Source organism: Onychostoma macrolepis, chromosome 05 (genome assembly GCF_012432095.1).
Source record: "Onychostoma macrolepis isolate SWU-2019 chromosome 05, ASM1243209v1, whole genome shotgun sequence".
Classification (NCBI taxonomy): domain Eukaryota; kingdom Metazoa; phylum Chordata; class Actinopteri; order Cypriniformes; family Cyprinidae; genus Onychostoma; species Onychostoma macrolepis.
In genome coordinates this window covers 4,370,901-4,398,250 of record NC_081159.1, presented here as the reverse complement: position 1 = coordinate 4,398,250, position 27,350 = coordinate 4,370,901, and the positions used below count along the sequence as shown (strand labels likewise).

The 27,350-nt window shown below is 37.1% G+C and overlaps 3 protein-coding genes and 1 long non-coding RNA gene across 7 annotated transcripts in view; 2 read left to right on the top strand and 2 right to left on the bottom strand.

Annotated features, from left to right (window-relative positions):
* The window catches only part of ssh1a (slingshot protein phosphatase 1a), a 43,357-nt gene extending 36,898 nt beyond the window's left edge, over positions 1–6,459 (bottom strand). Inside the window, exons 1-2 of one of the 2 annotated variants that reach the window (XM_058775707.1) lie at positions 5,946–6,459; positions 1,102–1,139 (exon numbers count right to left, since the gene is read on the bottom strand). In XM_058775707.1, coding sequence (XP_058631690.1) covers positions 1,102–1,139; positions 5,946–6,026 — 119 coding nt within the window. In that variant the 5' untranslated portion in view covers positions 6,027–6,459. The remainder of the gene's footprint in view (positions 1–1,101; positions 1,140–5,945) is intronic. The other variant, XM_058775709.1, reaches the window with a different exon arrangement.
* An 854-nt stretch (positions 6,460–7,313) lies between these two features.
* Positions 7,314–13,477, top strand: LOC131541060 (D-amino-acid oxidase-like). The gene is made up of 11 exons (XM_058776553.1): positions 7,314–7,508; positions 10,808–11,003; positions 11,138–11,252; positions 11,381–11,457; positions 11,688–11,753; positions 11,973–12,027; positions 12,204–12,308; positions 12,394–12,473; positions 12,652–12,769; positions 12,857–12,955; positions 13,039–13,477. Exons 2-11 carry the CDS (start codon positions 10,810–10,812, stop codon positions 13,168–13,170), a joined length of 1,041 nt encoding a protein of 346 aa, XP_058632536.1. The 5' UTR covers positions 7,314–7,508; positions 10,808–10,809; the 3' UTR covers positions 13,171–13,477.
* Positions 13,478–21,692: 8,215 nt separating this feature from the next.
* Positions 21,693–27,228, top strand: LOC131541059 (D-amino-acid oxidase-like). The gene is made up of 11 exons (XM_058776552.1): positions 21,693–22,199; positions 22,617–22,819; positions 22,939–23,053; positions 23,434–23,510; positions 23,638–23,703; positions 24,098–24,152; positions 24,360–24,464; positions 24,541–24,623; positions 26,107–26,224; positions 26,305–26,403; positions 27,048–27,228. The coding sequence occupies exons 2-11, from the start codon at positions 22,626–22,628 to the stop codon at positions 27,177–27,179; spliced, it is 1,044 nt and encodes a 347-aa protein (XP_058632535.1). The 5' UTR covers positions 21,693–22,199; positions 22,617–22,625; the 3' UTR covers positions 27,180–27,228.
* LOC131541061 (uncharacterized) lies at positions 22,661–25,418 on the bottom strand. Of its 3 annotated transcripts, none has more exons than XR_009271390.1 (4): positions 25,251–25,418; positions 24,608–24,675; positions 24,342–24,429; positions 22,661–22,792 (listed from the first exon to the last, which is right to left on the bottom strand). It is a non-coding gene; the product is annotated as an uncharacterized LOC131541061 (long non-coding RNA). The 3 variants fall into 3 exon arrangements; XR_009271392.1 differs by lacking the exon at positions 25,251–25,418 and adding an exon at positions 24,796–25,239; XR_009271391.1 differs by lacking the exon at positions 25,251–25,418 and adding an exon at positions 24,860–25,239.
* Positions 27,229–27,350: the final 122 nt, after the last annotated feature.

Sequence of the window (27,350 nt, the reverse complement as noted above, 5' to 3'; positions counted from 1 at the left end):
GTTGGTTTTGATTGCTTCTAATGTCCTCATTTGTAAGTCGCTTTGGATAAAAATGTCTGCTAAATGACTAAATGTAAATGTAAATAAGTGCATACGGTATGGGCAGCTTGCATGTTTTGGAAGGCACTATGAATGCTGAAAGGTATATAAAGGTTTTAGAGCAACATATGCTCCCCTCCAGACGACGTCTATTTCAGGGAAGGTATTGTGTATTTGTGTATTTCAGCAGGACAATACAAAACCACATACTGCAGCTATTACAACAGCATGGCTTCGTAGTAGAAGCTGCTAAATTTACAACACCAAAACTCCATAAACTCATAACCTCAATGGCCAGACATCTTCAAACTGTTTTGAAAAGAAGAGGAGATGCTACACCATGGTAAACATGCCTGAATGGCCAACATTTCCAGAATTTGGGTTGTATTTGTAATTCAATAATCTATTCCTTAAGTCACAAGTTGCACCAGAAGAAATAAAAGTTGTTTAACTGATACTAGTGGTCATTTCAGCAGGAAACCTCAGTGAATTGTATGTATAGGTACATTTTTGAAGTTTTGCAAAAAATGTGTTTTTCCAATGAGCCTAGCTTGAAAAACAGTCAGTTTGGCTCCTAAATTTTAAATTTTAGAAGCCAATCCAGCCTGGAGCCCTGCAGAAGATAGTTGGCAATACCCAACTCTACTAAACACTATTTCACCCCTTTGTCCACTACAGTCACTGAATTACAAGGAACCAGATAGCTCTAATAAGACAAGTATTCATTAGGAACTATATAGTGTCTGATATGGGAAAGCCAGCGAGATGTTTGTTTCAAATTAAATCCACTTGATCTCACTTCAGTCGAAGAGGAACTGAAACTGTAATAAAAACCCACTCTGGTGTTAGAGGTGCTGTGAAAGCAGTGATCAGACGCCTGAGCTCAGATATCTTTGATTATATGTGTTAGAACAGTGGAGCAGAACCATCTCGCAAACTACAGGGTGCGATGAAGACTCCTCCCATCATGGAACTGACAGACTCTTCATCATCTGACAGATTGGACCTTGGGAACACACACACACACACAGAAAAACTTGCATTTAAAAAGTCAATTGTTACCTCTGATTTAGCCGGCGCTCATCATCACTTCCAAAGTCCTGGAAAAATAAAAATAAAGTGTGAGAGAAACAGAAATTAGTCATCTAAAATAATAGATCACTAAGACATGTCCACACTGTTCTATTTTAATTTTATTGCTTTGAGCCTTGAGATAAAGAATAGAGCAGGATGTAGGATTTTCTGATGTAATAAATCTAATTATGTCTTCACGCATCTTCTACCTAAACCAAATTATAAGTTATAAATTCAGCATCTGTTGTGAAAATGTCAGAGAGGCCAGAATCCCTCAGGCCTCGGAACTTTTCCAAATTCCACAACCTCACCCGACTCAAACCCAGCGCAACGCACAACAATCTGGCCTAAACATGGTTCTTTACCCCTACACAATCTCTCTCTCTTTCTTTGCTAAATGTGTAACCTTTAAGCACAATACAAGACCTCTGTGTCCCAAATAACAAAAAAGCTTTGATATATCACGATTCACAGCAGCGTAATATGACAAAGAAGAAATGTTCTCTCAAAGCTGAAACATGAAGAATGGGGCCTCTCCTTAAGATAAGGTTTCATCATAACAAAGAGTGTTTTTAAAATAGTTCTTCACTGTATGTGAATGTGACGTCCCTGATTATTAGGTTACTGATAGTGGTATAAGCACTGAATGAAGGCCGGGGAGTGTGCCATGGTCAGATGTGACAGATGCCTGAAGGCGAAGAAACCTTGTCGGGGGAACTGGCTGTGCCAGGGTTTCTGTCACGTACCAAAATCTCGCCCTTCATGCAGAAGCTAGGCTTATAAAACTTTATAAGCAGGGCAGAATGAGGAGTGGAAACCATGAGGTTTGTGAACAGAAACAGACATTTGGAGGCGTGAAGTTTCCCTGTGATTTATAACACATTAAGTGGATGAACAGATTGATAGTACGGGGCAAAAAGGTGAAAAATAAGAAGACAGAAGTCAATATGTTGCTGAACAGTTGAGTTAAACTGGATGTTCAATTCAATTATCGCCTAAAAAACAAGATGTAAAATACAACCAAGAACGTTAATTGATGTAGGCAACAACTTTTTTTTGTTTATGTCCTCATGTGGATACTAGATTTGCACATTTTAGAGAGCACAGAAAACAAAAAGGCTTTCTTGATTGTTGTTACTGCACAAGTCAATGATGTGCCAACATCAGGCGATGATCATGTGCAATTTGTTTTTTCATTACTTGGACATATGGGTGGGCTTTCCCCTGACAGTAAATGTGTGAATGTAAATCGTGTGAGTTAGATAGGTTAGACAGATATAGATAGTTCACACAAAAATGAAAATTACTCACACTCACTTCGTTCCAAACCTGTTGGAACACAAATTAAGGTATATTTGATGAAATCCGAGAGCTTTCTGACCTTGCATATACAGCAAAGCCACTTCACGACAGTAGAGGGGTCAGAAAGCTCTCGGATTTCAATTTGTGTTCCAAAGATGAAGGCAGGTCTTACAGGTTTGGAACAACATGAGGGTGAGTAATGACAGAATTTTCATTTATGGGTGAACTACCCCTTTAAATGCTGTGGCCAGATCATTGAATGAGTGACTTGAACTCGAGAACCAGATAATTTGTGACTAAATGATTAAGAATAATTATGTGATCTGCATCAACAGATTAGACACAAAGCTATAAAATTTCACAGGTTTCAGAAAATTAGTAATGCAAGAGTTATATGGACCACTCCTGAACTAGGCCTACTTTTATGTTGTTTTTTTTGTCTTCAAAAATTTGACTTTAGTGTTTTAGGCAAGGTCATACAAGTTTGGGACGACATGAGGGTGAGTAAACAATGAAAGCATTTTCATTTTTATGTGAACTAATACTTTAAGAAAATAAAGAGTTTCAAATACCACACACAAAGCTTCTGCAGATTTTTACCCTCGAAACCTTAAACCATTATTCCTCTTCAACGAGTTTTTATTTTACATCTCTCTCTCGTTACCTCTCTACCCATCCTTTGCATCAGTCTACCCCCCCCCTTCTCTCTCTCTCTCTCTCTCTCTCTGCATGAGATGACATCACTGCAGCTGCATGTTCCCCAGTCCTCATGTTTGAGATTGTGCTGTGAATTCTAAATAGTGTGTGTCCTCATAGCACAGCACATTACGCAATTATTCTTAAGGCCCGTTCACACCAAGAACAATATCGATAACTTCATTAGTATCCACACCAACACACAATAACATTCCATTTGTTATAAGCACGGGTTGCAGTTTTGACATCTGCCGCTTGAAATGCTCAAGCTCTTTAAGGCAGGATGGATTCTGATTAGCTATCAATGTTTTTATCATTCATCAGTTGGAACAAAATTGTTCTGCACATGATTCCAATGTTATCGTTGCTATGTGGCATAACCATTATAGTTGTGATGTGGATTCTGCTTTTCTTTTAAATTAAGAATGATCTTTAGAACTATATCTTCATCATTATATGCCTAGTCATCATCCTTTGTGAGACCGGGCCATTAAATTTAACACATTAAAGATTTAAACATTAAAGATTTGAACCTAATCTGAAAAAAGAAGGTAAGAAGCAAAAGACCACATTACCTTTCAAGCACACTGATAATCTGACCCTGGTACTGCTACTGAACTGTGTTGATCATAAAAATAGTATGCAAATATCTAAAATATCTAACTAATCTGCATTAGTTAGTCTCATAGTAGAGTATTCATCAGACCATGTCACTGTGCTTTGTGCTCTCCCATTCAAATGTGTAGAGATAGCGCTCCCTACTGGGTGTAAAATGGATTTCTAAGGCAACTATTATGTCAAAGAAAATATTATGAAAGTGGGGTGCTTTCATGAAGGAAAGACAGTTAAAGCCTACAAGAAAATTGCTTTTCACTTTTTAGAACCACCACCTGAGAATCACTAACAATGAAAGGCAATCCAGCTCTCCTGGTGAGACTGGCTAAAAGGGTCTCGCTCCTAATGAAAAGGTAAAAACAGGAGGCCTTTCATTGCATGAGAGGAGCTTAGCTGTGCCAGGGCACAATGACTTAGATTTAAATTTCTGTCGAGCAGAAATGCAGGCCTCAGGGGGCAGACCTTTAACTTTCACACAAAGAACGGCAGCTCATGAAGAGCCGCTAGTGTAACAAAATTTGACTGCCTGCAAATCTGCAACATGCAGATATAGTAGTGAGGTTAATTAAATTATAACGTGATAACTTGGCACGGTGCATGTGTGGAAGCACAAATTTATAATTTCCTGTAAAGGATTAATAAAGCATTTAATAAATTAGGAACTGTGTGGTGTAGGGAAGGCAATGCTTAGTATTTCTGTTGTTGGATAGTTTCTTTGTATACAGAACAGCTCATGACTGAAAAGCACTCAACCTTTTGACAGTTCCCTTTTTAAAATAGCTTGACCAAAAGAATGGAAACACACAGTCAGACACAAAATCATGAGGTGCAAACAAACTTCTCCCTCTACTACTACCTACAATGACAGGAGCAACATTTCAATTATATTTTCATACACACACACAAAACGTTTAGCTGGTTCCTATTCATCCCACCAATAACAACTGTTACATTGTGACTGTATGTAATTAATTGTGTTTGTTTTGTTTAGATGTACTTTTATTTTAATTATTTTATTAAATTCTGAAAAAAAAAAAAAAAGATTAACAGTGTGTAAATACAGTTTTCAAACAGTCTTGAAAAACCTCAAGCGATGCTGTATAATCTCAAACAGTAGCGACTGTATTCGGAACAGGACAGAGATATTGTAAAGAAGAGAACACAGAAAAAAACATGCTAATAACATTAAATATATCACTCACCGTTCATAATAGATCTTATTATAGCTCAAAAGAAAATGTACATTTCTTATTATTAAGTGCCTTTGAAGATTTAATTAACTAATTACACTAGTAATTTTTAAGATATATTTTAAGATAATTTAAGAATTTGTGAAGTTTTTTTTTAGTAACAAATGCCATTCCTAATACAAAGAACATAGTTTGTAAAAATGTTCATACTTTGCATAGCACCTTACACACTGACGCACTCAACTGCATGACAAGACTGGTCACGTGATGTCAACATTGCGGCGCTCATGAAGGGGCGACCCGCTCCATATAAAATAAAACCGATTTTTATTTTATTTTTTTTAAATGAACGGCTATGTCTCAAGCTTTCACCTTCTGTGGATGTACATCATTTTAATATATATATATATATTTTTTTTTACAAAAGGTGTTCTTCATGTATGTGTATACCGTTTAAGTAAAACATACTAAGTCTACATTTATGGCTTGGCATGATATCCATGAATAATACTTAGTTAAACCAATCTGTACCAAACAAAACAGTGTTTTTGTATTTTTTCACTAAAATAAGACATATTCTTTCGCAATCATTAAACCACAAATTGCAGGACAGCCTGGAAACAAGCCATTAGCTCAATAAAGTACAACAGCCCTGTCAAACACTTTCTCCTGGAGACAGGATTCAACTCAAGAGCATCACTACCATAAACACTGTCTACCAACAAGGATTAAGCACATCACAAAACCGACAAGATTAGGGTGAATGATCAAGTTAAATTTAAGAAGTCAAGTATGCCATGTATAGTGCACAAACCGCCCAAAGGCGAATCATGTCATCTCACAACAGCAGACAGACGCAGTGACACAGCGTTCAATCCTCCATCAACCCTGATGGCATCCCGCTAGTTAGCTTTACAGCCTGAGCTGTATTAGCATTGGGCCTACGTGACTCATATATATGGGTCCTGTTGTGTGTTTATTAATCATTACATCATCACATCTCATCTCGCCGTGTTTATTTCCGCTTACCTCCCCCGCGTTGGTGGTGGCGGTGCTGGAAGTGGACGCCGCGCTGGGAGTGGGCGAGCGCTGCAGGGTTACCAGAGCCATGGATGGAAATCTCCCAGCACAACGGCCAGTCTATCTATCACAAGCTAAACCGACTAGCGGATTTTCCCCTAGTAGCAGCGCCAGATATACGGGGATTGCGCTGCGACTCCACGCGCTCGATGGGACCGCTGTTAAAAGGCCATGGCTGAGCCGCTGTTCGGCGTTTTTTGTGTCGCTGATTCCGTTTTGACATGAGCTGGATGATATTTTGGTGCTTCTCACTCTCACTCTCACTCTCATTCACTGCCGCATGTGGCTGCCTTCAGCTCACACCGCCTGTAGTGTTGTCTCTGTTGCGAAGGAATCAGTGTTTTTTGAATGAATCTTGTAAGTGAACGATTCACTTCCATAATTTTCGGTCAACGAGTCTCTCCCCTTGAACGCGCGTTAACCGTTTTTCTGCCTTCAAAGACTGACAGTAGTATGAACCAATAGTATTCGAGGACGAGCTGTGTAGGCGCTTATCATTGGTTGAACTTACCGAACAAACACGCCCTTCACTGAACGAGTCAGTGTTTTGAATCTGAACGAGGCATTTGAATGAACTGGGAGTCTAGTACCTCTTGTATGTGGTGAAGTGAAGCTCGGTTTAAAGGCTGCTGCTCCCATTGTTGTTTTTATAGCGTGATAAAAGCCATGCCAAGCATTTAACAAAATTAATGTAGATGATGTAGATCTCCAACTGTGGAAAAGCGCCTAGACTGTTTCTGTATTTTTGATTTGAAGACGACTCGGTCGAATAACGAATCGGTTGAATGATTGATTCAATAACTACAGTGATTCAATGTCGTACATAAAGACACTTGTCGCCACCTACTGGCATCACGATATGACGTGCCGGACCGCTGGACCAATCTGAACTAATTTTTATTTATTTATTTATTTCTCTCTCTCTCTCTCTCTCTGAGCAGAGATTCAAAAGGTATACTGAATCACCTGAGCTGAATCAAAATACCCACTATTAATAACAATAAAATCTACTCAAGCAAAACATCAGGGTGGTTCCCGGTAGAATAGTCACTTTAGTTGTCAATAAGGTGTTGTATATATATTTGTATAGTGTTGTTAATTACCAAATAAATTCTTTAATGTATGAATTATTCGTCTTGTGTATTTTTTAAGTTAACATTACATATTAATACTGATTTTGACCAAATATAGATTTCATAAAGTTGCCCCTGTGAATGAATTAGGCTAAATATATCTGCTCAAGTGAAACTTTTACAAACCTCAAGAGGCCACTAGAGGCTGGTTCTAATCCGGTGGACTTTACCCCATCATCAAGCTTTGTGTGAAGACAACGAATGAATAGACTCAGGCACTTATTGCTTACGTTATGGGAGTAATAAAGAATTAGTTAATCAGTAAATTCTGTTTTCTGCCTAAATCCATCTGTGATTGCATTGCACACGGCAGTGTATATAAGAGAGAGTGAAGAAGAGCTTGCAGGACTGCAGATAACGTCTTGTCAACTTAATTCAGGTGAGTGAAACTGTTTAATAAATTCTTTCCAGCTTTGTATTACAGTACATGCAGCGTATTACCTGTCAAACCATTAAAAGCTTACATGAAGGTGAACAACAAGGAAAACTAAAATAATATCTTTCAAGTAGGGGTGTGCCATATCATACCGTCAGTATAATTTTTTACATGATAAAAAAAAAGTGTCATATCGCGATATCAATGATATAGCGACGCGATGACGCATTTACTAGGGATTGCACCCAAATTATTCGGCCGAAAATAAACAAAAAGACCTAATAAATTGTACGGCAGTGTGGAAGCATTTAAAACTGTCAAGAGAAAGTCAAGAGAAGGAAGGGGTGGTTGTTGCTGGTTACTGTATGATGATTAAAATCGAGAAATGGCCTTTAACAATTAAATACACTGCAGCGCCGCAGGAGCTCGCGACGCTGTCTCGTTAGCCAGGGTTTAAAACCGCGAGGGAAATCTGTGTTGCTCAGTAACACTTTTATAATTTTTTACAAGGCATGTGAAAATGTGATACGTGCATCTTCCCAAATTAGTAATGAGAATATTTTATAAATCTACTGCTGTTAACCAACAAAAAGAAGCACTGAGGACAAAATTAAAGCTCCATCAACATTCATAAATGTTAGTATTGTAATTTTACAGTTGTTCTGTTATATAAAATTAAAAAGACAATAATAATGATAATAATTACAACAGCTCTATCAATACATTTATTATAACGTTCACACATAGTGTTCAAATTGGGATCTGTAATATTTGTTTTAAAAGAATTTCCTTCTGCTCAGGAAGGCTGCATTTATTTGCATGAAGGGGGTCTCAAAAATGGCCACAAAATATTATTTTACAAACTTATTAATTTTAAGTTAAATTGCGCTTTGTTGGTATAATGTCTGCTAGAATGTTAAAAAAAATTCATTTGTTGTTGTTTTGTATTGTTTACAATGTTTAAAATTAATAATTTATTCCATGTAGTGTCCAGTTCATTCATTTAACATTTAATATTGGAGGCCTCCAAGTTATTTGACATATTTTAACTTTTTTTTTAAAGTAACGCAATAGTTACTTTCCCTGGTAATTGGTTACTTTTATAATGATGTAACTCAGTTACTATTTGTGAGAAGTAACTAGTAACTATAACTAATTACTTTTTTTTTTAAGTAACTTGCCCAACACTGGTCACTACTATTGCACTGTAATGCTGCTTCTGCCAGCTTATGACAACAGATTTACACTTCGAATTAGGTAGTCTGTCATCAATGACAGTAGCTCATTGGAAAAGGATGGAAAATGCCCTTCATTGTGTTTGCACTAATAAATGCTGCTGCCTGCCAGCTGCAATCACCAACAAAACGTTGTTCCATATTTTTTGTATATTGTCATAAATATCGTTATCGCAAATATTCTTGAAATATTGTGAAATAATTTTGAGGCTATATCGCCCACTCTTACTTTCAAGTTTGCATATAGGCCTACAGTATGTAATATTTAGTTGTGCCAATTTCTCTGAAATACACATGCACGTTATTTGCAAAACTAATTTTCACTAATATCAAGTCAGCTGCACGAATAAACACGTGGCAGCATTGTCTGGTGATATTTAAACTATAAAGGGCTACATTTTATTTACACATAGCAGCATAAAGCAGAAATTCATTTTAGAAATAAAAAGAACTGCTGATAAAAATTCAAATAAAATAAATCAAAAATCAAAAAGCCTGTGGGGTTGTACAAAGTACTTTCCCACATACACAAAACTAATTTACAGTGGGGCAAAAAAGTATTTAGTCAGCCACCAATTGTGCAAGTTCTCCCACTTAAAAAGATGAGAGAGGCCTGTAATTTTCATCCAGAAAAAAAAAAATCCAGAAAATCACATTGTAGGATTTTTAAAGAATTTAGTATACAATACTATGTTATATACCCTTTGTTGGCAATGACAGAGGTCAAACGTTTTCTGTAAGTCTTCACAAGGTTTTCACACACTGTTGCTGGTATTTTGGCCCATTCCTCCATGCAGATCTCTTCTAGAGCAGTAATGTTTTGGGGCTGTTGCTGGGCAACACGGACTCCAAAGATTTTCGATGGGGTTGAGATCTGGAGACTGGCTGGGCCACTCCAGGACCTTGAAATGCTTCTTATGAAGCCACTCCTTCGTTGCCCGGGCGGTGTGTTTGGGATCATTGTCATGCTGAAAGACCCAGCCACGTTTCATCTTCAATGCCCTTGCTGATGGAAGGAGGTTTTCACTCAAAATCTCACGATACATGGCCCCATTCATTCTTTCGTTTACACGGATCAGTCGTCCTGGTCCCTTTGCAGAAAAACAGCCCCAAAGCATGATGTTTCCACCCCCATGCTTCACAGTAGGTATGGTGTTCTTTGGATGCAACTCAGCATTCTTTCTCCTCCAAACACGACAAGTTGAGTTGTTACCAAAAATTCTCCCAATGCTCTCTAGCAAACTTCAGACGGGCCGGACATGTACTGGCTTAAGCAAGGGGACACGTTCACTGCAGGATTTGAGTCCCTGGCGGCGCAGCGTGTTACTGATGGTAGCCTTTGTTACTTTGGTCCCAGCTCTCTGCAGGTCATTCACTAGGTCCCCGTGTGGTTCTGGGATTTTTGCTCACAGTTCTTGTGATCATTTTGACCCCACGGGTGAGATCTTCGTGGAGCCCCAGATCGAGGAGATTATCAGTGGTCTTGTATGTCTTCCATTTTCTAATAATTGCTCCCACAGTTGATTTCTTCACACCAAGCTGCTTACCTATTGCAGATTCAGTCTTCCCAGCCTGGTGCAGGTCTACAATTTTGTTTCTGGTGTCCTTTGACAGCTCTTTGGTCTTGGCCATGGTGGAGTTTGGAGTTGGACTGTTTGAGGTTGTGGACAGGTGTCTTTTATACTGATAACGAGTTCAAACAGATGCCATTAATACAGGTAACGAGTGGAGGACAGAGGAGCCTCTTGAAGAAGAAGTTACAGGTCTGTGAGAGCCAGAAATCTTGCTTGTTTGTAGGTGACCAAATACTTATTTTACCGAGGAATTTACCAATTAATTCTTTAAAAATCCTACAATGTGAGTTTCTGGATTTTTTTTTCTCATTTTGTCTCTCATAGTTGAGGTATACCTATGATGAAAATTACAGGCCTCTCTCATCTTTTTAAGTGGGAGAACTTGCACAATTGGTGGCTGACTAAATACTTTTTTGCCCCACATTATGTTTTCAAATCTGCAAATAGATTTACTAAAGCCACATTTGCATGTTTATGGCACTTTTTTCTGCAGACATGAGGGTGTGCATCATTGGAGCGGGGGTCATCGGCCTCTCCACCGCTCAGAGCATCTACCAGCACTTCCACAGCAGGATCACCCCCCTCACCATAGAGGTGTATGCTGATGTCTTCACTCCACTCACCACCAGCGACGGGGCAGCTGGATTCTGGCAGCCGTATCTCTACGACAAGGGCAACGTGCAAGAAACGTGAGCTTTCATTTATGTCAAAGTGTCTGAATCTAAAAGTGTCAGTGAATACTTATGTTTCTCAATTATCCTGAAGAACCCAAGATGCTGTATAATCTCTGGCAACAAGTAAATATTTTATTTCGTTTTCTCAGTAAATGGAACAAAGAGACGTTTGACTATCTACTAAGCTGCCTCAGCTCTCCAGATTCAGTGAAAATGGGAATCTTCCTTCAGTCTGGCTACAATCTGTGCACTGAAACTGCACCAGTGAGAACACTGTCATTTCCTTTATTAAAATGCTTGATATTCAAAATACAAAATTGACATGGCATTTCATTGAACAATGCTATTTTTTTGGTATATTTTGTAGTTGTCTCTCTGCTCCCCTCAAACAGGACCCCTCATTTAAAGATGCCGTGTTGGGTTTTCGCCAGCTGACTAAACGTGAACTAGACATGTTCCCAGGATACAGGTACTTATCAACTGTGTTTATTTCGATAACTGAATTAAACTGATATCGCTGACATTGTTTTTGATGTCAAAGTCCTGTACAAGACATGGAGTAATATTCAGTTTAACTGTACATTCAAAATGAATCAGGGCAGACCTATGTATTATATCATATATTTCAGCTCAGTTTGAATGTAATGGATTTCAGTGTCATACATTTCCATTTCTACCTATCCCCTTCATTCCTTTCAGTTTTGGGTGGTTCAACACCACTCTCATGATTGAAGGAAAGACATACCTGCCCTGGCTTATGGACTGGTGAGAGATCTTCTCAGTAATATAAACTGGGATGAAGCTGCATGCTGTATGCATATATATATATATATATATATATATATATATATATATATATATATATATATATATATATATAAGGTATGCATACTTTGAATATATTATTAAAATATATATTTCAGGTATATTTAGTTTCAGGTATAACAATGACATTTTAATAATTTTCTGGTGTTCTCTATACAGGTTAAAACAAAGAAATGTCAAGTTTCATCAGAGAAAGATTGGTTCATTTAAAGAGGTTTGCACATTTGTTGCACTGTTTTATTTTTAAACTACAAAAAATCATTCTGTATGAGTGGCCCCTAAGACAAGTGTAGCAAAGCTAATTTTATTTTTGAGCTGTGTTAACATCATCTATCCTGTTGTAAAGTGACTGTGGTTACAGTTTGTAATTACCCAAAAAATGGGCTCCAGTTGGCAGATAGTGGTGCTGATGTTATCATCAACTGCTCCGGTGTCCGATCAGGAGACCTCCAGCCTGACCCTGAGCTCCAGCCAGCTAGAGGACAGATCATTAAGGTGAGATTTACTGGATAAAATTCAATCAGGTTTTGAGTTTTACACAGAAGAGGTTCAACTCTGATTCTGTGCTTTATGTCAACAGGTAGATGCTCCCTGGATAAAACACTGGATATCCACACATAATTTCTCGTCTAGAGGCAATTCAGCTTACATCATACCTGGGTGAGTTTATTTTTTTTATCACTGTCCATGTATATTTGAAAGAAAAAAAAGACATTTAGAGATAAAGGGAAACATGCTGTGTTGGTTCTCATTTTAATTTTAAGTTGTGTTTACTATAAAATGGAAAATGTAGTCTTGTCCCAGGACAGATGCATATGACCTCAGTTTCTTTCTGCAGGAGTCGTTTAGTCACTGTGGGTGGAGTTTTCCAAGTAGGAAACTGGAGTCTGCAGAACAGTTCTGTTGACCATAAAAACATCTGGGAAGCCGCCTGCAAGCTTGAGCCCAGTCTACAGGTAGGGGATCACATGTTGTCAAAATCTGTTATTTAAGGTGTGATTTTCCATATTCCCACAGATTTGCTCAGTTTTCTTTCTCTTTAGCATGCACGGATAGTAGAGGACTGGACTGGTCTCAGACCTGCACGCAGCAAAGTTAGACTGGAGAGAGAGACCATACGATCTGGACCAACCTCGTTTGAGGTGAGCTTATAGTAAAGAGAACAGTATTTCTTCTTCTTAACTTTGTCTCTTTTCCCACACTATGCTGTTTTCTTTCACCTCAGGTCATTCATAACTATGGACATGGAGGTTTTGGACTGACCATCCATCGTGGATGTGCTGAGGAAGCTGCTCGGCTCTTTGGACAGATCCTGGAGCAGAAAGGCCTGCTAGCACACTCTAAATCACGTCTCTAATAGATCTGGGCCTCTGGACAATGTTAGACATAATTTCATCAGACCTAAGCAATAAAAACCCTCTGGGGTCCGAGGATGTTTTGGGGCCCTGGAGAAGTTTTGACATGCCCTGACATTTGTGCTTTTTTCAATTGCTTATAAACATTTTAATGACTAAAGTCTAAATACACTGTATTCAGCACAAACTGGGCTACAATAATATGTGAGCAGCATGTACGTACGTGATTTGTGTTTTTGAGAAAACAATGTTTATGTGTGGTTAATGAAAAACTAAAATTAAGTAACTGAAATAAGGCCATAAAACACATACAGAACATTTGTTCACAAGACTTTTGAGTTTTTGCTTCAAAATGATGTGAAAATCATCTTGTTTACTTGCTCACAGAAAACAATATATTGATTTAAATTTTCGAAGTCACTTTTTGAGTAGAAAGGGTCTATGCAAGAGGGCGTGAACTATCCTGGATAATGCTGTGACTCACAGCTGAGAAGACAAAGACCCACATAATGAGCCATTGAGTCAGGTGTGTGACTGAGAGGGAATTGCTACAAGAAAGAATGTGAGGAAAAAAGAAATATATATATATATATATATACATTTTTTTTGTAGTTTATTTAGAATATATAACTATCGCATAAAATAACTTGAGATTCACTTGCGAGTGCAGTTAAACAGTTTATTAGGAACAAATAAACAACAGAGGAGTCAAGACATCGTGGGTGAAATATCCAAAATATCCAAAACAGTGGCAGGAAACTAGAACCCAGGAAAACAGGAGTCAGCAGAAACTGCAGAAGAAAACACAAAACAGACGTGAGCAACACAATGAACGGACAAAGACAAAGCAAACATGGTGACAATATATACACTACCAGTCAAATTTTTTAAACAGCAAGATTTGTAATGTTTTTTTTTTAAAGAAGTGTCACCAAGCTCACCAAGCCTGCATTTATTTGGTCCAAAGTACAGCAAAAAACTGTATATTATACTTATTATAACATATAAATATTTTTACTATTCAAAATAACGGTTTTCTATTTGAATATATTATAAAATGTAATTTATTCATGTGATTTCAAAGCTCATCATTACTCCAGGCTTCATAGTCTCACATTATCCTTCAGAAATCATTCTAATATTCTGATTTGCTGCTCAAAAACATAATTATTATTATTATTATTATTACTATTGTTATTATTGTTGAAAACAGCTGAGTATAATTTTTTCAGGTTTCTTTGATGAATAGAAAGTTCAGAAGAACAGCATTCATCTGAAATAGAAATCTTTTGTAACATTATAAATGTCTTTATCATCTTTTGATCAATTTAAAGCATCCTTACTAAATAAAGCAGGAGGGCAGAACATATGCTTTTTCTGACCCAAAAGCATATGTCTCCACTGTAAAATAATATTTTAATGAATATGTTCAATAATAAAGTACATTTTACATTAATTTGCCCACACAAAGCCCTTGCATTTGCATCCAGCTGCACAGTGTTTCCCTTAATTAGTGTATTGTTTAAATGCTGCAAGCTTGAGGTGCCTGATAATATTTGTTTGCCACTGTTTCAATAACCTGACCCCCCCTGACCTCCGTCAAGGAGGTGGATATTCCAAAACTCAATCTGCAATGCAATGTCGTTTAGCAATGTATTAAAGAGCAACATTTCTTTTGGCCATCAGGTTTTTGATTTCCTTTATGGACACAGGGAACATTATTTGAGTATACAACAAACAGTCAATAAATAAGCTCGAGCAGATGTTGACAGTGACACAATCAACAAAGCTGGGTGTATTATTCTGGTAGTTCTGACCTGCATCTGAAATTAGTGAATCAAAGAAATAAAAGAAAATGTTGAAGTCACAGTAATTATTGTAATGCTTGTGCTGGCATCTATGTGAAACTGGCGTGTTTATGGTAAGGTTTCACAAATACCCAGAATTTCCTTGGAGAGGATGCAACAAATAACACAAATTTTTCTGGGACAAATAACACAAAAGATTTGTTTCTACCTGCTGGAGTAATAATGTAACAAGTGTATAAACTAATCTTTTTAGTGAACAAATGAAAAAGATGAATCAAAACGCCCACCACTATGGCTGAATTGGGAATAGCATACTACTTTTACGATTTCTAGTTATTTTATTTGGAACGACAAAAAATATTAGGTATAAAAATACATTTTTGTTCATAATTGGTTTGATAAAAATATACTTATAGTGAGTCAGCTCTTAGATCATTGGTCTTAAACTTGATTGTTGGATGGCCACAGCTGCAGAGTTTAGCTCCAGCAGCTCCAACTTACACCTTCTTGGAAGTTTCTAGTAATCTTGAAGACCTTGATTAGCTGGATCAGATGTGTTTGCTTAGGGTTGGAGCAAAATTGTGCAGACCTGTGGCTCTCCAGGAACTGAGTTTGAGATCAGGGGTCACCAAACTCGGTCCTGGAGGGTCACTGTCCTGCAGAGTTTAGCTCCGACTTGCCTCAACACACCATGGCTGTATCTGAAAAACTGAAAAATGCTGCCTTTGGAGGACACATTCCAAGATAGCAAGGCTTTAACGTCTGAATCCAAAGTTAGCTTCACTTCCTGTCTCATGAGATACCTTCATCTGATCGATTTTTGAAGGTATCCTTCGCTGCCTTTGATCTCCCACAATCCTGTGCGTTCCATTCCGTGACGGTTGAGCTAAAAAATAAAGATGGCGTCTGAAAGTTGCGTTTGGTGGTTAGTTTGTGTGTAAATGTATATTTCTGATGAACTTTTGATGTTATTTCTAGCGAGAAATCAGTATTATAGTAATTAAATATTTGTTTAGTTATCACAAAAACTCGTTCTATTTTGTTGTAGATCATTAAACCTTTACGCTGCCGATCAGAAGCCTGTCTGAAATCAGTTTCGTGAGGTGCCTTCGTGCAAAAACGCCTGCAAAGTCATTGCCTCATAAGGCAGTGAAGCAGCAAGTCAGCTGCCTAAGTTTTCGGATGTAGCTCTAGTCAGCCTTGATTAGCTTGATTAGGTGTGTTTAATCTATAGAATTAAGACTATAGAATTACAATGACGGTTCACTCCTATACTTATGAATGGGAGAAACTGCAACCCGCAGTATGGCAGAATAGTCCCACCTTGAAAGAGCCAATTAGGGCCGTTAGAAGCTCCGGTTCCCATAGAAACCTAAGGCTTGAAAAATAGGCTTTTTAAACGCTATTTGAGCATAAGAAATAACATTCATGGGGCAGTTCATTTCAGATTTTGTTGCTGAAATGTGTAATTTAATTGCAAGTTCGGCAAGCAGTTTTTGAGATTTCAGGATTCCCCCATTCATTAAATAGGACTTGGTCTTATTTGAGCTGCCAGGAGGAGTTGCTAATATGGCCGCCGAGTGAACAGACTTTCCTTGATGGGGACTTTGGATTAATTAGGGTTGGAGCCAGTGGCGTAACTACAGACAGTGCAGGCAGTGCAGCCGCACTGGGGCCCGTGCGGTGGGGGGCCCCTGCAGCGCAAGCGGGCCCCTGGCGACGAAGTTACTATATTAATATATATATAGAAATATTAATAATAGAATATAATTAATGCCGAGTAATGCAATGCTTTTGTCAAGCATTTCTGAGGTTCCGGGTTCTAATCCACCCTTGTATAGGATTTTTTTTTCTCTCATTAAAACCAAAGCAGTGTTCATCAGTGATTGTATATCAAGAGCAAGGACGCGTTTCTCTAAAAGTGATTCAGTTGGCAGACAGTGGTGCTGATGTTATCATCAACTGCTCTGTTGTGTCCGATCAGGAGACCTCCAGCCTGACCCTGAGCTCAAGCCAGCCAGAGGACAGATCACTAAGGTGAGGTTTAGTGGATAAAAGTCAATCAGATTTAGAACTTTTACATAGAACTTCATGCTTTGTTTCAACAGGTAGACGCTCCCTGGTTAAAGCACTTTGTCCTCACCCATGATTCCTCTTTAGGAACCTATAACTCACCAAGCATCACTCCTGGTAAGCCTCTTTATGATGACACTGTACTGCATATATACAGAGGTAATTGAAAAATTGCTGAAATAAAATAAAGTCTAAATAATAGACAGAACAACTAAAACTACAACCCCAATTCCAGAAAAGTTGGGACATTTTGTAAAATGCTATAAAAAAAAGAATCTGTGGTTAACCTTTCTGTTAAGAATCTGTATTTAACCTTTAACAATTAAAAGATTTCCAATGTTTCACTGACCAACTTAAATTCTAAATATAAACAATTTTTAATGTTGATGGCTGCAACACACACCACAAAAATTGGGACAGAGGCATAATAAAAGCGAAAAGGTTATAGAATATCCAAGTTAAACTGTTTTGAAACATGTGAATTGGTAATAGGTAAGGGGATCATGATTGGGTATAAAAAGAGCATCTGTCTTTGCCAGAAAAGCTGGATTGTGGCTCACCACTTTGTGCCAAATTTCATGAGAGAATTTCTCAATGCAAAATTGCTAAGAATTTAGGTCTTTCACCAACTATACATAAATTTGTGAAAAGATTCAGAGAATCCAGAGAAAGGTGTGTGACCTTTGAGCACTCAGATGGTATTGCATGAGAAACAGTCATGCTGCTTTGTGAAATATAGCCACATGGGCTTGGGAGTACTATGGGAAACAGTTGTTACTTAACACAGTCTGCAGCTGAATCAAGAAATGTAACTTAAATCTCTGTTACACAAGAAAAAGATCTATGCATCAATTCTAGGCAGAGGCTCCGACGAGTTCTCTGGGCCCAAACTCATCTTAGATTGTCCAAAAGATAATCTTTGTGTGCTTTCCTCAAATGAGTCCACATTTCAGCTTGTTTTTAGGGAAAACAGACATCAAATTGTCAGTCCCAAAGATGAAAGGGACAATACAGACTTCAATCAATGACAGATGTAGTACTTTTGCAAGTGCCTATGATTCATCTGAATTAGTGGATTTGCATCCTCCCAATTCTCATGTCTCTTGTTTTTCAAGTTTTACTGTTGTCAATTTAGATTTTATTTCAAAACTTCTTTCAGCAATGAATCCGACTACTTGCATACTTGATCCATTTCCCACTACTGTCCTGAAGAAATTCTTGCCAGTTATTGTTCCCCATATTACAGCCATTGTTAACATGTCACTTGATTCTGGGGTTGTCCCTTCAGCTCTTAAAACAGCAGCAATTAAACCTGTCCTTAAAAAACTGGAGAGTGATATTGACATGATGTCGAACTATAGGCCGACATTTCAAATACTATTTCAAATTTGCCATTTATAGCTAAAGTTCTTGAGCGTGTGGTAGTCAACTACAAATTCATCTCACTACAAACAGGTTACTAGAACCATTTCAATCTGGCTTCAGATCTTGACATAGTACGGAGACTGCTCTATTGAAGGTGATAAATGATCTTCTTGTAGTTGCTGACTCTGGGGCTTGTGGCATTTTGGTATTTTTAGACCTTAGTGCTGCATTTGATACAATATCTCACACTATACTGTTGGACAGACATTGGTGGATTGGGCTTTGTGGTGTATCTCTTAACTGGTTTCAATCATATCTCTCAGAATTTACTCAATTTGTCTGTTCTGGTGCAAATAGGTCTCAGACTGTCCCATTACGACAGGCCGTCCCTCAGGGATCAGTGTTGGGTCCTATTCTCTTTAGTATTTATGTGCTGCCTCTTGGACACATTATGCAGAAGTATGGTCTGGGTAGGGGTGTGCAATATATATGTGATAATATCGTAATTGTTGTTTTAACGATGTGCGTTCTTTCACTGCATGATTCAGTCTATTACAACACATTTAGACTGATCATAAAATTCAAGATATGGGGAGAGAAAATTTATATTTATATCTATATATTTCATATAGTTAATCAATATCACACAGAGAGTGCCATTTTTTTCTCCAAAATTTTTTTTACAACAGTTCAAAAAACAAGTTAATTAAGAGACTTACAACTGTGCAGTAAGTTTTAGACATCATATTGCCTGTTTTTCTCTATTTCGCCAACAAAAATAATTCCAAACAAAGCCACAGCCCTGTTTAACGTCTCTGAGACAGTGTTTCGTTCCTGAATGAATCACCCGTTAAATGATTCGGTTCAATCGCAATGACTCAGTCATTAACAATGACTTGCTGCCACCTACTGGCGGTTTTAATTTCACATTTAAAGTTTATTTTTATTATTTAAATAATTTGGAATGACATTATTCAAGGTTTTATGTTTAATATATCAAAACATTATTTATGCATTTGTAATCACATTCATGTCCTGCATTAAACAGTGTGTAAAAACATCTAAATGTCACTTCAGACGCAGCTTCTGTGTTTCCTCTGCATTGCAAAGATGAGTTGTATTGATACTGATTTAATTTGGGCTTGGTAACAGCCCAAATGTCTTATTATTCTAATTCACTGATTAAATGTAAGAATCTGACTCAAAAGATAATGCACACTTTTAGAAAAAATGGCTTTATAAAGGTAAAAATGCACATTAAAAGGTAAAAATCAGTTTAAACTTATTGGAAAAGATAAATTTCTATCAGTGACCACCACAAAGAATATGAAGAACATCAAAAACTTTAGGAGTCAGCTGTCCTCCTTAAGATATCAGCACAACACACTCAGCAAAATATCGTCTAATTATCGTTATCAATAAAATCCCAGAAAATATCGAGATATTATTTTTTGTCAATATCACACACCCCTGGGTCTGGGATTTTGCATGCAACCTTTAAAAATGAGTATCCTTATTTCCGAGATGAGATGATTAAAATGCGTAATTAAAAGGACAGTTGATGTGACAAAGTGTTAAACATCTGTCCCAACTTTTTTTGGAGTGTGTTGTAGCCATCAAAATCAAAATTTGTTTATATTTACAAAATAAAATTAAGTTGGGCAGTGAAAACACTGGAATTTTTTTCTTTGCACTTTAGTCAATTAAATAAGGGTTAAAGAGAATGAACAAATAAAATATTCTTGATTTTATTGCATTTCACAAAACATCCCAACTTTTCTGTAATTGGGGTTGCAACTTAAATGAAATATTGCACTGGCAACTAAAACTTAAATAAAAATAAACTGACGCTAAATGGAAATAGACAAAACCTAATAAAATAACAAAGGCACATAACAAAAGTGCTAACACTTAAACTAATTTTCAAATTTAAACTGAAAATATAAAAAAGCTAATTCAAAATATTAATAAATACTATGATCGTATATAAATAATACTAAAATTACACACAACAAGCATTGTTGCTCATTTTTTATTTGTGTCTATAATGAAGTGCAAAACTTAATCTTTTCCTAGGTCCTCAGGTTCTCAGTTTATTTCTGCAGGAGTCGTTTAGTCACTGTGGGTGGAGTTTTCCAAGTAGGAAACTGGAGTCTGCAGAACAGTTCTGTTGACCATAAAAACATCTGGGAAGCCGCCTGCAAGCTTGAGCCCAGTCTACAGGTAGTTTCAACCATTTAAGCCTTCCTAAATTAGTGTTTGTTTGAGTGGCATGAATGGCAAAGTTACACTGGAGAGAGAGACCATACGATCTGGTCCAACCTTGTTTGAGGTGAGCTCATAGAATGACCATTACACTTAAGATCTAATGCCATCTTTCAATGAAGAAAGATCACTATAAATAATGAAGATAATGTATGATTAATACAGAGCTCGTAAATGGACATGCTACTGGAAAAAATATGAGATGGGAGGAAAAAATAATACTGCAATATCATTACTGCAATTGAATATTCCAGTTGCTTTTGCCTTAGCACGCAAAACCTTTACTTTCCCCAAAAAATTATATAAAATGGGAGAAAAAAAATAGATTGTATAATGTTTTAACTGTATTATATAATATTTTGCAAGAGAATTAAAAAGTTTTGCAAGTCAAGGCAAACGCATTGACAATTAGTTTTTCACCTTTGTAGCTTTAATTTATTTTCAGCTTTAAAATATGCCCCAAGGCGAATGGACCGAGGGAGACAACGGGCAACCCCAACTGCACACTTCCCATAATGCCACACACATACCCACTTTACAGTTGAAAAGGCAGAAATACAAACCGAATGTAGCATTGAGAAGTCGAGCTTAATAAACAAAGATTGTTGCTAAATGTTCAAGTTGTGTGTTTTGATGCTAGCCGTCGTTTGAAAAATAGGCTTAGAGCCTGATGTGCTAGAATAGACAATCATAAAATATATTTGACCTACAGACCTGTTCTGATGAAAGCCACTTGCTATTGTTTTATTGATATTGAGCTGTATTTTAAGATAAGAATCCAATAACCTTTGATATGCCTGATTATATAGGATCAACTGGAGTTTGTTTTATTTATGATATATAACAAACAAGTCGGATGTATTATTCTGCATCTGAAATTACTTTTTCAAAGAAATAAAAGAAAATGGTAAACTCAAGGTAATTAGAAAAAAAGGTACATGATACACACTCTGTGCACACAGACAAAAACACAATGGAACAACTGCTCACGTTACAAATCTAGAGATGGGAAAAAATACTACTGTAATGTTTGTGCTGACATCTATGTGAAGGTGGCGTGTTTTGACAAATAAATAAATAAGTTAATGCACCCTGGCTTGATGTTTCTCGAGTAAATGACTCACAAAAGATGTGTTGCCACCTGCTGGAGTAACGATGTAACGCAAGTGTATAAACGAATCTTTTTAGTGAACAAATTAAAAAAAGATTCGAATCATTGAGGAATCAAAACGCCCACCACTACGTATGAGTTGGGAATAGCATCTAGAATACAACCTTTTCTATTTCTGCCATGCAAAAATAATAAGACTAGTATTGAGAATCCAGCCCATACTGAGCATCTACTGAATAACGCACAAATAGCGCCACCTCAGCGTCACAGCTGACGTTACGTAACGTGGGAAAAAGTTCATTTGTAAATTTTGTGACCTGTAGTTGCACTGTTCTTGCAAGAGTGAAGATAAGGACGTGCTCAGGACAACGTCGATCTCTTTTTGGAGGTAACAAGACAAAAAAGTTTGGTGAGTAAAGCTGTCCTTTTATAAAATGTGAAGTATAACTTGAATGCAGTGTAATGCAACTCTGCCACATGCATAAATGTAAAAGTGTGGATTATTTCCAGCTTGACATTACATGTAGTGCATTATATACCATTTACAAGGATTCAACCAATAAAACAACTCAAGCTCTATAACCTTGGTTAGCTGTCATTATACATTTGAACTTTGTAATTGTGTCTATTTGGGGTTTTTATGGACATAAGACTTAATAAAACAAATTAAGCCTTTCCCATGACAATGCAAACATATGGCAGCATTCTGCATTCACTGGTGGATGATTCAGAATACACTGGTTTGTATTGATATTTTTTCTCCAATCGGTTTACAACATTGCAATATGTAATACATCCATGCATTCATATTTATACTTGCATTTAGGTAGCAGACATGAGGGTGTGCATCATTGGAGCGGGGGTCATCGGCCTCTCCACCGCTCAGAGCATCTACCAGCACTTCCACAGCAGGATCACCCCCCTCACCATAGAGGTGTATGCTGATGTCTTCACTCCACTCACCACCAGCGACGGGGCAGCTGGACTCTGGCAGCCGTATCTCTACGACAAGGGCAACGTGCAAGAAACGTGAGCTTTCATTTGTGTCAAAGTGTCTGTGAATACTTATGTTTCTCAATTATCCTGAAGAACCCAAGATGCTGTATAATCTATAGCAGTAAGCAAAATATTTTATTTCCTTTTCTCAGTAAATGGAACAAAGAGACGTTTGACTATCTACTAAGCTGCCTCAGCTCTCCAGATTCAGTGAAAATGGGAATCTTCCTTCAGTCTGGCTACAATTTGTGCTCTGAACCCCTGCCAGTGAGAACATAACCTTTTCATTGCATATAATGTCATTATCTACAGAATGCTATATAATAAACCACAAGTTCTGACACACAGGACAGGGCATACTGTAGTATATTGTCAGGTAAATGATTTCACAGTTTGGTCTCTGCCTGTGGGCCCTTAACTAGAGTATGAAACATGTTACAGTCCAGTGCAGGGCCTGTTTGAAATTGCAGAACAGAGCATAAACCTTATTGTATAGCTGAACAAAAGAAGTGGTCGGAATTAAGAGACTTTAAACTTCTGAGGCCTCTCTCTGGCATTGGTTAAAACCAGTGTAAAATTAGAGTGAAAATAACTGACCCAAGAGAAAATAGTGAAAATGACTCAATCTCTCTGCTCCCCTCAAACAGGACCCCTCATTTAAAAACGCTGTGTTGGGTTTTCGCCAGCTGACTAAACGTGAACTAGACATGTTCCCAGGATACAGGTACTTATCAACTGCATCTCATGACAAGCTATTTCTGTAATTTGATGATGCTGACTTTGATGGTTGTAGTAATTATTTTTGGTAAAATTGCATATGCTACTTTTCCTTTTTCCTTCTATCTTTTCAGTTTTGGTTGGTTTAACACTGCTCTCATGATTGAAGGAAAGACATACCTGCCCTGGCTTATGGACTGGTGAGAGATTGCTTTTATCTAATCAGTAACCAACATTAGAAGTGGAATGAAATAGAATATACAGTGGAGTTCAAGAGTCCACAGTGAAATGTAATATTCAAACTGTAATATAAGCATAAAATAAAACAAAACAAATAACATTTTAACTTAAAATGATTTAGTAATCTTTTAGATTTCTAGACTTGTATATTACATGTATATTATGTGTCCAGACATCTTGCATATATGTGTGTGTCCAATTTATACATGAATATCTTTTACTGTATATGCATCAGAATAACCGTTATGCATGTATATAGTCATGTAAAATCTGTTGTAAACCTGTTACTCTTTTCTGGTCTAATAATGATTAACACCATCTTTGACACCTTGGTCACATTTCTGTTTTCTGCAGGTTAAGACAAAGAAAGGTCAAGTTTTATCAGAGGAAGATTGGTTCATTTAAAGAGGTCCGAGTAATTCCTTTTTCATTTCCATTCATCGTTTTTTAATTAAAAGATCAGTATCTTAAAATGTACAATACCTATTAAGAAGAAATCATTAATCAAGAACACATTAATTTGATCACAATTAAGTGTGACAGTTGAGACATTTACAATGTTAAAAAGTAATCATAAAATGTGTATATTTGTAATGACCTGGAAAATTGGCTTCAGTTGGCAGATAGTGGTGCTGATGTTATCATCAACTGCTCTGGTGTCCGATCAGGAGACCTCCAGCCTGACCCTGAGCTCCAGCCAGGCAGAGGACAGATCATTAAGGTGAGGTTTAGTGGATAAAAGTCAATCAGACTTAAAGCTTTCACATGGAACTGATCTAACTTTTTTATATCAACAGGTAGACGCTCCCTGGTTAAAACACTGGATCCTCACACACGATTCCTCTTCAGGAGTCTATAACTCACCGTACATCATTCCTGGGTGAGCCTCTTCATGATGTCACTCTACTGCATTTACAGTAATCTAAAGAGAGCTGAAATAAAATCAAATGTAAATAGTAGATAAAAAAAACTTAAACTTCAAATTAGTGTTGTCAAAAGACCCGGTACTTCGGTACCAAGTCGGTACTAAAAAAATGAAAACGTCACGGTACCAGGTTTTTGTAAGTACCGGTGGTACCGAGTACCCGGTCAACCCAGTTCTTGACGCGTACAGACCTATGATTTCCGCGATGCAGAAAACACGGACGGAATCTCGGAATCCAGTTATAAAAACGGAATTTACAGTTTAGCACGGAATGTCACGGAATTTGTCAAAGTTTGGATGAATTAATCAAAAGTAGGTCATTACACTTAAATTAAATCGCGACATGGATTAGTATCTGTAAATATTAAGCCGCAAAAGTCGATTCAGATATGAATCTTGCATGTTCTGCAAGCCTCTGTTTGAATTAATGAATGAATGGCAGAGACGCGTTTTTTTTTTTTTTACTACATGAAGCGCGTGTGACACTCGCGGTGATTTCAGCATCTGCCGTCTCAATGAGGACAAAAATACATAAACAACGTCTCCAGAACAGCTCTGAGAGTCACTTCACGAGCATTTTACCGTTTCATTTGAGTAAAACCAGCGTCATATCATAAGCTACACACAGAAATGTAAAGGTAGGCCTATTCACGGCAACTCGTCAAAATAAAAGTTTATCTTAAAGACATTGTGCCAGAAATATATTACTATTATTTAGTAGAATGTATGTGATACTCTTACTACTGTTGAAAAAAATTAATATTTATTTTTAAAGAAATAATCACACAATATTTCTTCCATATTTTAATTTTAATAGTAAATCCCCTTTATTTAGCAAAAAAATAAAATGTGTTTAAATTTCATTAATTAAAAGACAAATTAAATTTGGGTGAAACTTTACTGTTTACTGTTTTTCATACTTTTTTACTTTTTTTATAAGTATAAAGAATGGCATTGATTTTTGCACATTTTATTTTTGTTTGACTTTATTATTAAAAATAATGTGTTTTTTAATTAGCATGTGGTACCGAAATTGGTACCGAGAACCGTGGATTTTGACTGGTATCGGTACCGAATACTGAAATTTTGGTACCGTGACAACACTACTTTAAATATTAAAAATGTTGCATTGGCAACTAACTTGAATAAGTGCTAAAATTACTAAAGCTAAAATAAAAATAAATTGGAGCTAAATATAAAAAAACTAATACAAATGACAAAGGCACAACAATATTGATCAAATTTAAACTTAAAATAAAATGAAAACTGAACATATAAATTAAAATATTAATAAATACTGGGAATGGTATGTAACACTAAAATAACATGTATTAAGCATTGTTGCTCATTTTTCACTTGTGTTTATAATGAAGTGCAGTGTAGTCTTGTCCTAGCAGTGATGAACTGTACATTACCTCAGATAATTTTGTTTCTGCAGGAGTCGTTTAGTCACTGTGGGTGGAGTTTTCCAAGTAGGAAACTGGAGTCTGCAGAACAGTACTGTTGACCATAAAAACATCTGGGAAGCCGCCTGCAAGCTTGAGCCCAGTCTACAGGTAGTTTCAGCCATTTTAGCCTTGCTAAATTAGTGCTTCTTTGAGTGGCATGAGTGGATAGAATCTCCTTTTTTCTCCAGCATGCGCGGATAGTAGATGACTGGACTGGTCTCAGGCCCACTCGCAGTAAAGTTAGACTGGTGAGAGAGACCATACGATCTGGACCAACCTCGTTTGAGGTGAGCTCATAATGACCATTACGATCTGATGCCATTTTACAACATAAATATCCAAGATAATATATGATTAATAAAGAGCCCCTAAATGGACATGTTATTGGAAAAATATGACATGGGAGAAAAAAATGATTTTGCAATATCATTACTGCAATTAGTTATTTTGCCTTAACACGGTACTTCTACAGATGAGGGATTTGCAAGAGAACATAAAAGTTTTGCAAGTAAATGCAAAATATTACTAAGCAAAAGAATAACATTGTGTCTACATTGGACGATAAAACAATAAACCCTTTATAAAACCCATTAAAATCAGATTCTGTCTACACTGGATGCGGTTTGGCATGAACATCAAATCTCAGACAGCAAACTGATGCATATTCTATTTAAGACGAACTGACACAAAGAACAAATGATTTTCAGTGGTTGCTTTATCGCATCCAGTGTAGACAGCTTCTAGCGTGATACATCATGAGCGAAAATGGTCATGTCCAGTGTAGAAACAGTTCAAGGTTTTGTGAACAAACACTGAAATTTTTCAGGCAATGATTTTTTTATTTTTCCTTCCACGATGTCCCTTTAGGGCTCCGCAGATTCACGATTCTCTATTCACACACCGTGTTTTCTGTTTTTTTTTCCCACCTCAGGTCATTCATAACTATGGACATGGCGGTTTTGGACTGACCATCCATCGTGGATGTGCTGAGGAAGCTGCTCGGCTCTTTGGACAGATCCTGGAGCAGAAAGGCCTGCTAGCACACTCTAAATCACGTCTCTAATAGATCTACATAGATCTCATAGATCTATGCCTCTGGACAATGTTATCTACAGTACCAATTCTTATTCTCACTAATCGAATAACCATCATCATACTGATTCCACCAAGAGATAATGAATCTTCAGAATTTAATACATTTCTATACATTAATCTGCACTAATCTATAATAAAG